The following is a 14,347-nucleotide window of genomic DNA, read 5'->3' as shown; positions in this document are numbered from 1 at the left end:
TGCATTGGAAGACATGCGAAGAGCTGATGGAAACACCTTTTTTCATGATTATCCCTAGAGAGTTATTTCATTGGAGAATACAGTAAGACCCTGTACTTGCAACCTTTCTCTGTTCTCTAAGACGGATTCTGGCCTACTGCCAGAGCTCACATTTTCCTCAAAGTGGTAATGACCTCAAACTGCACCAGCTCACATAAGCTCAGAAAACACCTTACAGAGGCCTACCCTCCTGCTTTGGTGAATTACATTGGCTAAAAGTGGACAGACTAAGCTTGAATACCATGCATACTACAGAAGTAAAATATTTTCTTTCTAAACAGAGCTGGCAGACAGGTACTCACAAATGGAGACAATTTAAAACAACCAAAGCAATGTGATTCACTGTAGAGTTATGTACACATACATGGTGAAAAAAACAACAAACCCAAAACAAAACCCCAACAAACCAACAAAATAAAAACAAAAAAAGAGCCCCCCCCAAACAGACACAGCTGTAAGTCCAGAAATCAGAGGAAGGCAATCCTCTGTACTCCCTACTTCGCCATAAGCCAGCTACAGTGAGTGGCTGCTGTAGGGTGAGAACATTCACTCTCTATAGCTTTGTGCAGTTACCACATGCTTGGAGACAACTCTGTCTTTATTTAGAAACCTTCTCCAACACATCTTTGACCCAGTGTCAAGAAAAAACAATACCTGAAAGAAATTAAGCTGTAAGGTTCCCTGGCATAAAAATAAGGACAGTGCTGGCCTGAAAGCAGATAGTGTCTATAGATATATAAAAGATGGAAACACTGCTCTTGAGCAGCAGACACAAACTTTCAGAATAAGAAACAGAGTATCATCTATAAAATAGTAACAGTAATTCTGATTTAGATGTAGTATTTTAAGGAAACCTGTAAAGCACTAAAATATACCCAACTCTCTCTTCATATGGAACCAGTGCACCTCCCTTACTAAATATATGTAGCAAGGCTATGAAGAAGATGCACTGTGCTCTGTGTAGCAGGAAAAGAGGGAAATACCCCCCCCTTCTTTTTTTTTACTTGTCGCCGCTGTAACACCCCAAAACTTCAAAATTCAAGCTTTTGTATATATTTAATGAGTTCACTATGGTAGTCATAATTAAAACTGCTGTTAGAATATCTGAGGTTGTCACACATGGCCTTGAAAATGCTTCTAAATGGTAACAGTTAAGCCAATGTCGAGTTTCTGCTTTTCTGAAACATCAATTATACTTGTTAAGGCGTGGTTACGCATAGCATAGCAATGCACAGTATAGCATATAGCTAGTACGTGAAACATATACATGCATGCAAATATGCATAGCAAATGGTAAATACAACTCAATAATCAGACAGAAATGGCTGTATCACCAAGCATGTGCTTTCAGAAAAAGTGGACATTGACAGATACTTAATCGGAAAAAAGTAGATGTATCTGGTAGAATAAAAGGAATTTTGTTATCTGACTGCAACATACCTGTGATTCTACTAACTGTCTGTATCATTCTAAACAATCTCTCCCAAAACATAGTAGGTATTTGAGCCACTGGATCCTGCCTCTCTGCTTGAGAGTAGGCTAAAATCCATTTAAATAAATTGAACAAGTCAAGGCAAAGCGTAAAATAGGAATCTGAAGCAGAAAGTGTGCTTGACAGGGCATCTTTTCTCCAGCTATGTCACTGATGAAATAAACATATTACCACATCCTATAAATCCCATTTTATTCATATTATTATACTAATATTGTTAGAGAGGGTGAAGTTTTTACAATAAAATAATCATATAAAATAGTAAAATTATTATATTTGAGAAATTTATAAATCAATAGTGAGGCTTTGTATATTAGAAGACGTTTTAACTTTGCCGTTTTGTATCACAGTTACTCTGTAACTAAATGATACAATGGTAGTCCTGGTAGCAAGAGCTAACATAACTGTATATGGTGAGGGGAGTGTGGGTGTATGTATTGTAAAACTCTACCCAAGCAGAACCTAAGTTTAAGATAGCCAAAAAGGGCATACCAGAAGCATCCTGGTGAAGATAAGAGAATGCTAACATCCACAGGACGATTGGGACCTGGCCAAGTAGAGGAAAGGTGAAAAGGACAACCTGAGGAAGACTTCTTACTTCATCTGAGGAAGACTCCTTACTTCATCAGGGCAACCACCAGAGGGGGGCTGCGCAAGCGCAGAAGAGGCTGATGTTGTAATAGATTGATGTAGCAATCTTTGATGCATATGTATTAGTCAATGATGTAATCTGTGTTGAATATGTATTAGTTACGAAATTTTTAGTGTATAAATTGCGAACGTGATGTGACGGGAATTGGAACCAGATTTGGGTGCGTACCCCTGGTTCCCGGCGCCTCAATAAAGCACCTCATATAACCATCCCGGTGGTTATGTGTTTGTCTCGACGCTAACAATATCACATACTAAGGCCTGGAAAGTAGAAAAGATATCAATGCTTACTTTTACCAAAAGTCAGAATAACTGCAGAAGTCTATCTATTCAAATATAAAGAAACAATTACTCTTTTGACAAGCAAATATGCGTAACTGTACTCAGTTTCATTCTCAATTAAATAATAATCCTTTCACTTAAAAATGAAATCGAGTTCTTGCTTAATCTGAGGAGAAAGAAAAATTAATATTAGGAGAGAAGAGAAAAAGATATGCACAGCCAAAAAATGCTTGCAAAGACAAAACTAACAGACTTAGTTTCATCTAGTAACTAAGTTACTAGTTACATTCTAGGAAAAGAAAAAGATGCATCTAGAAATTGTGTCAAAACAAGGTAACAACATCAACAGAAGTCTCAGGGACATGGTTGTCAATAAATCAGATGAGTATAATGTAAAGTGATCTGTCCAGATTTTACTACATACATAGCTTACCTAATGAACAACATGGTAATTTTGAATACGTCTTTTGTGGTATCCAGTTTGGCTTTTGGGGGGACACTTACAAAGACTTCAGCAAAACAAATAAATGTGAAGTCTTCTGCACATATCAGCATATTTACTACTAGCTAGATGAGCTAGAATTCAAAAGACAAAAACGAGGTAATGTTAGGTTTAGGGACTTAATAGAATACAGGCTACCTTATTATGCTAGTGATTATTTAAGAATTCTCCCTATCCACAACACATCAATGTAGCTCAACTGCCACTAAAATATGCTGTTCAGGGTGGGGTAGGAGAAGAAAGAAAAGTATTTCAGAGATGTAAATTAAAAGAAACTTTCGGTTGTTTTGTCATAGCCAGAAAACTCTACACTAAATTACATCAAAGCGATGCACATTTAATTATTGTTTTAAGAACTGCACATCCTACACCTCACACAGGCTCCTTTTATGGGAAGTTTCCCAAAGAGCAGGAAACATCCTGTTCTTCAGAACTGTTTGAGAAAACTCAGAATAGACTATTTTGGAATACACAAAAGCTTGTAATGGCAAAGATACCACCAACTGACCGAAACTCTCTGCTCCTGTTTCCCATGGGCAGGGACACCTCACACTAAACCATATCACCCAAGGCCTCATCCAACCTGGTCTTGAACACTGCCAGAGATGGAGCATTATCAGCCTCCCTGGGCAACCCATTCCAGTGCCTCACCACCCCTACAGTAAAGCGCTTCCTCCTTATATCCAATCTAAAATTCCCCTGTTTTAACCCGTTACCCCTTGTCCTATCACTACAGTCCCTAATGAAGAGTCCCTCCCCAGCATCCCTATAAGCCCCCTTCAGATCCTGGAAGGCTGCTATGAGGTCTCCACGCAGCCTTCTCTTCTCCAGGCTGAACAGCCCCAACTTTCTCAGCCTGTCTTCAAACGGGAGGTGCTCGAGCTCCCTGATCATCCCTGTGGCCCTCCTCTCGACTTGCTTCAAGAGCTTCCTTGTCCTTCTTATGTTGAGGACACCAGAACTGCACACAGTACTCCAAGTGTAGCCTCATGAAAGCAGAGTGAAGGGAGAGGATCACCTCCTTCAACCTGCTGGTCACACTTCATGCAGCCCAGGACAGTAGGCTGTGAATGCACACCAGATGTTGCATTATTCTGTGATGCAGAGGCTAGGATTGTTAATGAACAGACACCATCACAAGGTAACAGAACGTCTGCACGCTAATTTAGTTTCCAGTACCCAGCAAGAGATTACAAATATTTGGTGGTGTCAAGCTCATTCACAAGATCAGGCTAAAGGAAATGTGATTTCTCCCAGTGGAAGGCATGAAAAAAATTGTGGTTTGGGTCTTGCATCAGGTGGTGTTGGAACAAAAGCCTGATATTTCCAACATGGCTTCATGAAAGCACTGGCCTACAGGCCAGCATTAACTCTTTGCCTCAAAATGAATTAGGCTTTTTAATACTTCCATCAATCTAGTGCAGTAGTCTCCTTTTGTCAGAATAAACACTGGAGCCATTGAACACATAAACATGGAGCCATTGAACACAACTCTTCGCATGTGGCCATCCAGCCAGTTCTTTATCCACCGAGTGGTCCACCTATCAAATTGATGTCTCTCCAATTTAGAGACAAGGATGTCATGTGGGACAGTGCTGAAGGCATCTAGTCCAGGTAGATGACATCAACTGCTCTGCTCCTGTCCATCAGTTCTGTGGTCCCTTCATCGAAGGCTACCAAATCGGTCAGGCAGGATTTCCCCTTAGTGAAGCCATGCTGGCTGTCACCAAGCACCTTGTTGATTTTCATGTGCCTTAGCATGCCATCCAGGAGAATCTGCTCCAAGATTTTGCCAGGCACAGAGGTGAGACTGACTGGTCTGTAATTCCCCGGGTCATCCATTTTCCCCTTCTTGAAAATGGGGGTTATATTTCCCTTTTTCCAGTCATTGGGAACTTCACCGGACTGCCATGATTTTTCAAATATGGACAGTGGCTTTGCAACTTCATTCACCAGCTCCCTCAGGACCCGCGGATGGATCTCATCAGGTCCCATGGATTTGTGCACGTTCAGGTTTTTAAGATGGTCTCAAACCAGATCCTCTCCTACAGTGGGCCCAGGGTCTTCATTCTCACAGTCCCTGTGTCTGCCTTCTAAGGCCTGGGTGGTGTGGTCAGAGCATTTGCCAGTGAAGACTGAGGAAAAGAAGTGTTATGAACCTCAGCCTTCTCCAAATCCTGTGTAGCCAGTTCTCCTGATAGCTTCCGGAAAGGGCCCACGTTGTTCCTAGTCCATCTTTTATTTACAACATACCTACAGAATCCCTTCCTGTTATCTTTCACATCCCTAGCCACGTTTAATTCTAACTGGGCCTTAGCTTCCCTAACCTGGTCCCTAGCTTCCAGGACAACATCCCTGTATTCTTCCCAGGCCGCCTGTCCTTTTCTTCTGCCTTTTATAAGCCTCTTTTTTCCTCTGAATTTTCCTCAGCAGCTCCTTATCCATCCAAGGAGGTCTCCTGGCCCTCCTGCTGCACTTCCTTCTAGTTGGGATGCAATACTCCTGAGCTTGTAGCAGGTGATCCTTGAGTATCAACCAAGAGTCTTGGGCCCCCCTGCCCTCTAGGGCTACATCCCATGGAACCTTCCAAAGCAGGTTCCTGAAGAGGCCAAAGTCTGCTCTCCTGAAGTCCAGAGCAGTGAGCTTGCTGCACACTCTTCTCACTGTTTGAGGATCTTGAATTCGACCATCTTGTGGTCGCTGCGTCCAAGGCTGCCCTGGAGCATCACATTTCCAACCAGCCCTTCCCTGTTGGTGAGCACAAGGTCAAGCATGGCACCTCTCCTTGTCAGCTCCTCTGTTACTTGCAGAAGGAAGTTGTCTTCCACACAACTGAGGAACCTCCTGGATTGCTTGTGCTGGGCTGTTCCGTCCCTCCAACAGATATCAGGGTGGTTGAAGTCACCATGAGGACAAGGGCCTGTGAGCGTGAGGCTGTTCCTATCTGTAGAGTGCTTCATCCACAGGTTCTCCTTGATCAGGTGGTCTGTAACAGATCGCCACAATAATGTCTCCCATCGCTGTTCTCCCTTTAACCCTGACCCACGAACTCTCTATCGACTGCTCACCTGTCCCCAGACAGAGTTCCATACTCTCCAGCCTATCCGTAACATAAACGGCAACTCCCCCTCCCCGCCTGCCAGGCCTGTCTTTTCTAAAGAGCCCATAATCTTCCATTCCAACACTCCAGTCACAGGAGCCATCCCACCATGTTTCTGCGATACCTATTATATCATACCCTCATAGATGTGCACACATCTCTAATTCTTCTTGTTTGCTCCTATAGGCGTTTGCATAGAGGCATCTGAGCCGAGCTCCAAATGAAGCCAGCTCATTGGCTGGAGCAGCTGAAATATCTCTACATCACTCCGAGCATTTATTATAGGTGCTGGCAACTGACTGAGAGTGTTGGGATGGAATGATGCCCTCCTCCCCCAACACATCTAGTTTAAAGCCTCCTTGACCAGTCTGGCAAGCCTCCTACCAAAATCGCTCTTCCCCTGGTCAGACCAGCTCCACCAGTCTCCAGTAGACCCAGCCTCCCAAACTGAGTCCCATCTTCTAAATACCCAAACCCCTGACTGTGGCACCGCTGTTCTAACCATTTATTAACCTGGCCAATTCGCCTAGCCTTTTTAAGGTCCTCCCCTCTATCCTGGAGAATTGACAAAAAGACTATCTGAACTCCAGAGCCCCTAACCACCTCTCCCAGGGCTCTGTACTCCTTCTTTATGTTCTCCGGTCTACTGCTGCCTGTACTAGCACCCACATGAATCACTACAAGGGGGTAATAGTCAGATTTACTAGACCAGGCAGCCTCTCAGCAACACCCTTGATCCAACCCCCTGGTAGGCAACACACCTCTCTTGAGAATGGGTCAGGCAGACAGATGGGTGCCTCTGTGCCTTTCAAAGTAGAGTCCTCTACTACTATGACCCGCTGCTTTTTTCTGGCAGCACCAGGTGTGTGGCTCCTCATTAGTCCCCTGCAGAACTGTGAAGTGGTTCTGGGTGGGGACATCAGATTTAGGAGGAAGCCCCTTGCTTTTAATTGTTCTCTTCCTCCTTTTTTTATTGGTTTCTTTGGTCACTATTTCCCATCTTCCCAGGTTAACAGCCTCCTTCTTTCCTCCATGAGCTACAGTGGATGCTTGAGGCCCCTGCACAGTTTGGACCTGGAGCAAGCAGTGCTGCTCCCTCCCAGCTTCCCTGACTTCTTGCAGCCTACTGACAGTATCCCGCAGCTCAGCCCCTGCTGCAGGAGGACCTCCACCAGGGAGCACCAAGTGCAGCCCTGCCCATTGTGCACCCTCCCCTCACCAGACCAGTGCAGGCACTCTACACCCCGAGCTCTGCACTGCAGCCTCCCCTCTCATCGGCTCTGTCTGGTGTGGACACTACCACCACTGGGGCAGCCAGAGCAGAGATCCCAGAGAGGGCCCTGGTCATGAGGCGAGTGCTCACCTGCCCGCGTGAACTGCTGTGCCATGCCACGTCCTACTCCTGGTCACTCACGCTCCCCGGGGCAGGTTTCTAACCAGTGAGGGCTGGTGCCACTGCTCCTGGCTACACCCCTGTGAGTCCCTGCTCACGTCAGCTGAGCTGCCAGCTCATGGGAAAGCCTTGTCGAGGACTTGAGGCTCCCTCAGTGGCTCTCGCCACTCTGAGTTGAGGCTCCTGGACGCTGATCTCCCCCCTGCTCTGGTGTTGAAGGCATGCTCCCTCGAGCTACTCATTTCAGCAACTGACCCAAAACATCTTACTTGGTTCATGGAGGCTGTGCACACTGTATCGTTTGGTCCAACAGCGTGTCTTTTTGGCTGTGCCCACTCCCCCATAGCTTTGATCCTCTTCAAGTCCCTACAGAACTGTGTAAGAACTAACTGCCCTCAAAGGCTTACTCTGCAGTTATTTAAACTGCATTATCAGCTCAGCAGGAAAGGTCAGGGGAAGGAAGGTAGATGCTCGGACACAGGTACCCAAAAAATGCCTCAACGCAGGTTAACTATCCCTTCTCCTTTGAAAGATTCTTAGTAACTTGCACAGAATCTTTCAAAAAATGTAGCAAAAGGACAAAGATTTTAATAAGAAAAGGCAAATACATTGTTATTCTATGAAGCTGATGTTTGACTGGTATCCCAAACAAACTGGTAAATGTATGCAAAGACACATGTAAATGTTTCACTAACCTGACAACCCCGGAGTTGTTTAAGCTGCAGTTTTTTATAACTGAGGAAACATCAAACTGTTTTCCAAAGACATGTTTTGGTTTGAAGCAGCAGCACCATTCTGAAATTAAACTTATGACTAAACCCACTTAACCAGGCACTGTGCTAGATGGCAGAGGAGTCTCAATGTGCATGCGCTAGTTTTCTTTTAGAAGTAAGTAACCAAGAAGCTTCGCTGGAGGTATGCACCAAACATGCTCTAACCCTTCACATCTCCATTACAGTCTGAACAGACGACTAATCCTTTGGATAGATGATTTTTAAAGTCTCTTCTTCTGACAGAAAAACAGACCTTCTCTGACCAGTGACTGGAATAGAAGACTTCCAGAGATACATTTCGGAGAGTAAATTTGTGTCTCTCTCAAAGATACCAGAACTTCACATAGTGTCAATGCAAGCACCATGGCACTAACTGATTTGATTTTCTCCTGTTGTTTCAAATTATTTGCTAATTTAAGCATAAATTTCTGTGTCCAATAACTCCTACTTATCAGCTTCATATTCTAATTTAATACAATACAATTTACCCTGGCTAATAAAGTAGTATAGAACTCTCTGAAGGTTTCTTCTTGCAAAGGTAGATTAACCCGTGCAATGCTCGTTGTCAAAGATAGACTACTGCAGAACTCAAGTACACTTCTTTCAAGTTAGCTCAGACATTTGTACCCCACACTGATAAATGCAGTTAACATGCCGCCTGTGTTGTACACGATGAGGAACTAGAAAATCATAGTGACACGTACAACCTGAAAAAAACGCTGACAATCATTAGGTGGTGGAAATTAGCTTTAAACTTGGTATTATCATCCTCTCACAGTGGCTAATAAAATCCATTATAAAACAGAATTCATTCCAATTTATCTGAATATTCATTAGCAGCTCAGGATACATCCTCTCATCTTTAGTTCTGTGATGATTTTAACATGTACTCAATGCTGTCAACATGATTCTAATGCCTTAGTATGAAGATGTACTTCTTATTTTGTCCTAAAAAATGATAGGAAAAAAAAAACAGGGAGAAAACACAAAAAACTGATAGAGAACTAAAGAGTTATTCGCAAGACTAATGCAAAAAAAGGCAAACTAAGATCTGTGCAAGTACAAAAATATCTCCTTCCAGGCAAAATGGTCTCAGCTTTCCCAGAATCAGAATGAAATTAAAAGGTTTATATGTGTGAACACTTCCACTTAAATCTTATTTCCTACAAAACCTGTTTTTATAAAGATGTTTTCTCTTTCTACCCATTCATCTGAAATAATGTTGTCAACCTTTCTCCAGATTCAGTGGATTTTGCTAAGAAGCAGAAGTCTTCCTAATTAGTAATTTTACAAGTTTAATAAAAAACAACAAAAAATAGAATGAAAGAACAGTACACACTACCCCAACAACAGTGCAACAGTACCCCAGTCATGTGTTGAAGTGTGAGTGGGAAAGCAGACACTACAGGTAATTTGTGTGAAGAGTAGAATCATATAGTTTGGGTTGGAAGAGCTCCCCAAAGGTCATCCAGTCAAACCCGCCTGCAATGACCAGGGTCATCATTGACTAGATAAGGCTGCCCACAATCACATCCAGCCTGGCCTTGAATGTCTCCAGGGATAGAGTAGCCACCATCTCTCTGGGCAACCTGTTGTGAAAGATGGAAGTCTTTACAATGAGAATATTCAAGCAAGTTGACAAGATTCCCTTGCAAGCTATGTTTCCTTAGTTCTGCTAGTCATGGAATAATGTCTTCACTGAGTTACTGCTGCTGCAACAGAAATATTTAAACCTTAATTAGCCAGAAAAATTCAGACAATGAACTTTACCACATCTGTTCCATGTCTTCTTTCCAGCAGAAGTCGGAAGGCATTAGCTGTAATCTTGTTATCTTGGACACCTTGTCCAAGGCCACGGTTGTCATCCTGCATAAGTCGACGATCCATGATCACTTCTAACTGACCTGAAAGAGCAATACAAGGATTATACTGGTAAACAGAACATGTAAAGCTTGTATTAAATATAAGAAAAATACCCTTAAATATAACTTAAAGAATCCCTTTTTTTTTTTTTTGTCTTGCATATGCAACAGTAATAGCAGATCAATACTGTTAGGACTGAGTATGAAAACAGTTAATACCTTTGGGCTTTGGCTGTTAATATTCTTCAAAAAACTTTTCACAAGCCTTTCAGCAGAAGGTCCTGCAAATTTTTATTAAGAGTCTAAATAGCAGTTTAACATGAAAAGTTACTACTATTAACTAGTATCTGTAAGAATAATACTTGGCACATAAAGAATCAAAGAGAAGAATCAGCCCAAGTAGCTGCAGCTGTATGGATCTTCTGTAGAGGAACTATCATCATCTTATACTCCATTAAAAAACGCACCTCCCAGACACATTTTTTTCCTTTTTTGTTTCACAGTTGGAGGCAGAAGGAATCATAGAACATTAGAACCATGGAAACACCAGGTTGAAAGGGATCTCAGGGATCATATGCCAACCTTTCTTGGCAAAGAATGACCTAGATGTGCCAGTATCCTGTCCAGCTGGATTGTTGGGGAGTGTGTCGATTGTTGGGGAATCCACCATTTCCTTGGGGAGATTAATCCAATGGCTGATTGTTCTCACTGTGAAAAATTTGCCTCGTGTAAAGTTGGAACCTCCCCAGGGGTAACTTGCGCCCATTACCCCTTGTCTATTCCATGTATTTGTTGTAAAAAGAGAGTCTTCATTTTCTTTGTAGCCACCCTTTAAATGCTGGGACATGGTGATAAGCTCCCCCTTGAGACTTTTTTTCTCCAGGCTGAACAAACCCGGTCCTCTCAGCCTTTCCTCATACAGCTTCCCAGTCTTCTATGTTTGTGGCCCTGCTCCAGACCCTTTCCAGACTGTCCACATCTTTTTTGTATAACAGGGACCAAAACTGAACACAGTAGTCCAGGTGTGGCCTGTCAAGTGCTGAGTAGAGTGGGATAATGACAGCTTTGTCCCCACTGGTGAAACTCTTGTTGATGTAACTTAGCACCCTGCTGCCTCTCTTTGCCACAGGTGCACACTGATCATTCCTATTGTGCTAGTTGTCTACCAACATACCCATGTCCCTTTCTACAGAGCTCCACCTCAGCCAGGTAGCCTTGCTGCACTCTTAGATTGGGTTTGCCCAGGTGCATAACCTTGTCCTTGTTGAACTTCGTAAGGCTCTTGTTAGCCCACTCTTCCTATCCAGGTCATCCTGCAGGGTGCCTTTTCCCAATCCTAGGCTTCGACTTGTGGTAGCCCCTAGGTGAATACACTCCATAATTTCCCCAAGGACTGTTGTAAAACTGATGGGCCTATAATTTCCTGGATCATCCTTTGAGTCCTTCTTATAGATGGGGGCAGTATTTGCCTTATTCCAGCCTTCTGTAATGTCCCCTGATCTCCATGAATTCCCAAAGTTTACAGAGAGCAGCCTCGCAAGGATGTCAGCCAGCTCTCTTAACACCCTCGGGTGGATATTGTGGACACAGGAAAACCATGCAGGCAATACAGTATATAAATGCTTACAACTACTCCTTCTCGTAAGAATATTTTCACTTGTGGGAGTATGAAAGTACTTTGCACCAGGTGAGCACCAAGTATGAAGTTCCGAGTTCATAATGAACTGTAAACTTGCCATTCAGTTCAGAATAGCTCTTTAAGCACGACATTAAATCGTATCATTCACAGCAGCCCTGTGTACGACTTGGGGGTGTTGGTCAATGAGAAAATGAACATGAGAAGGCTTCAGTGTGCGCTCGCAGAAAGCAAACTGTATCCTGGGCTTCATCTAAAGGAACATGACCAGAAGGTCAAAGGAGGTGATCCTACCCCTCAACTTGGCTCTCATGAGACCTCACTTGGAGTACTGTGTGTAGTTCTGGAGTCCTCAACATAAAAAGGACATGGAACTGTTGGAACAAGTCCAGAGGAGGGCCACGAGGATGATCACGGGACTGGAGCACCTCCCGTATGAAGACAGGCTGAGAAAGTTGGGGCTGTTCAGCCTGGAGAAGGCTGCGTGGAGACCTCATAGCAGCCTTCCAGGATCTGAAGGGGGCCTATAGGGATGCTGGGGAGGGACTCTTCATTAGGGAATGTAGTGACAGGACAAGGGATAACGGGTTAAAACTTACACAGGGGAAGTTTAGACTGGATATAAGGAGGAAATTCTTTCCTGCTAGGGTGGTGAGGCACTGGAATGGGTTGCCCAGGGAGGCTGATAACGCTCCATCTCTGGCAGTGTTCAAGACCAGGTTGGACGAGGCCTTGGGTGATATGGTTTAGTGTGAGGTGTCCCTGCCCATGGCAGGGGGAGGTGGAACTAGATGATCTTAAGGTCCCTTCTAACCCTAATCATTCTACAATTCTATGATTCCATAAACAGGAAGAGAGAAAGTAGGAAGCAGAAATAAATTTGTGGCATATGTACTTTACAGTTTTGATCAAGTCTCTCAGAAGCTGATGTTGAGGACTGATGACAACAAAGTGAGAAATCCTACTCACACTGCTGAGATCATCTGATAGCTTAAGAGTTAAGTGCTCCATAGCAAGGAACCTGTCTCTAATCCAAGAATGAGATAAGAAACAACCATCTGTTCATAGAAATCTCAGATGATGGGTTTTGCCTTGAGTCAGACAGCCTTGGACACAGAGACACACAGTTACTAAAGGCACTTGGCTAAACGGCAGTGTTTTTTAACTTTATTCCAGGATCCCTTTGAGATACTGAAGGGCCCTCAAAAGAAGCGTCATGAAGCATATGACTTTCAGTAGCTACAGAGCCTTCAGCTTCATTTTTATTCTCTTTTAAGGAGCCCAACATGCCCACAGAACAAATGTAATAAACAAGAGTTGTTTCATAAAATATTACTAATGATAACAAGTCAGATGAATACATTCTTTTTCTTTTTTTTTAGTGGAGGAAGAGTAAACAGTTGATGCTACTAATTAACTGTTAACCTTGTATGACTAAGTTTGCCAAAGAGTGACATAACTAAGAAATTGATGTCATGACCAAGTATGGGATACATCTTTTGCTTTTTTATTTAACTGGAGTACGGAAAAAGCCTCTAATGTCTGACTGAGTTGAAACAAATGCTCACAGAAAGCCAGTATCTTCCTAATACTTAACTGTAATGTGTCAAACAGTGCTAGCCTTAACTTCCATAACATGAAGACAGAGACTGGAGGTCTATGAGGACTTAGATCATAGAATGGTTTGGGATGGAAAGGACCTTAAGATCATCTATTTCCAGTCCACCTGCCATGGGCAGGGAGGCCTCACCCTAGACCAGGTTGCCCAAGGCTCTGTCCAACCTGGCCTTCAACACTGCCAGAGATGGAACATTTATCACTTCTTTAGGCACCAGTGCCTCACCACCCTCACAGTGAAGAACTTCTTCCTTATATCTAACCTGAACTTCCCAGAGTCCCTGATGAAAAGTCCCTCCCCAGCATCCCTATAAGCCCCCTTCAGATCCTGGAAGGCTGCTATGAGGTCTCCACGCAGCCTTCTCTTCTCCAGGCTGAACAGCCCCAACTTTCTCAGCCTGTCTTCATACGGGAGGTGCTCGAGCTCCCTGATCATCCCTGTGGCCCTCCTCTCGACTTGCTTCAAGAGCTTCCTTGTCCTTCTTATGTTGAGGACACCAGAACTGCACACAGTACTCCAAGTGTAGCCTCATGAAAGCAGAGTGAAGGGAGAGGATCACCTCCTTCAACCTGCTGGTCACACTTCATGCAGCCCAGGACAGTAGGCTGTGAATGCACACCAGATGTTGCATTATTCTGTGATGCAGAGGCTAGGATTGTTAATGAACAGACACCATTACAAGGTAACAGAACGTCTGCACGCTAATTTAGTTTCCAGTACCCAGCAAGAGATTACAAATATTTGGTGGTGTCAAGCTCATTCACAAGATCAGGCTAAAGGAAATGTGATTTCTCCCAGTGGAAGGCATGAAAAAAATTGTGGTTTGGGTCTTGCATCAGGTGGTGTTGGAACAAAAGCCTGATATTTCCAACATGGCTTCATGAAAGCACTGGCCTACAGGCCAGCATTAACTCTTTGCCTCAAAATGAATTAGGCTTTTTAATACTGCCATCAATCTAGTGCAGTAGTCACCTTTTGTCAGAATGAACACTAATATGA

The 14,347-nt window shown here is 43.5% G+C and overlaps 1 protein-coding gene across 4 annotated transcripts in view; it reads right to left on the bottom strand.

Moving 5' to 3' along the window:
- Positions 1-14,347, bottom strand: part of MAN2A1 (mannosidase alpha class 2A member 1) — a 119,838-nt gene that overhangs the window by 20,712 nt on the left and 84,779 nt on the right. For all 4 annotated transcript variants that reach the window (XM_061478702.1, XM_061478703.1, XM_061478704.1 and 1 more), the window contains one exon: positions 10,003-10,136. In XM_061478702.1, coding sequence (XP_061334686.1) covers positions 10,003-10,136 — 134 coding nt within the window. The remainder of the gene's footprint in view (positions 1-10,002; positions 10,137-14,347) is intronic.

Source organism: Pezoporus flaviventris, unplaced genomic scaffold (genome assembly GCF_033815535.1).
Source record: "Pezoporus flaviventris isolate CSIRO_AGI_PZ_B2104156 unplaced genomic scaffold, CSIRO_AGI_Pfla_v1 ptg000130l, whole genome shotgun sequence".
Classification (NCBI taxonomy): Eukaryota; Metazoa; Chordata; class Aves; order Psittaciformes; family Psittacidae; genus Pezoporus; species Pezoporus flaviventris.
This window is presented reverse-complemented; position numbering and strand designations above follow the sequence as displayed.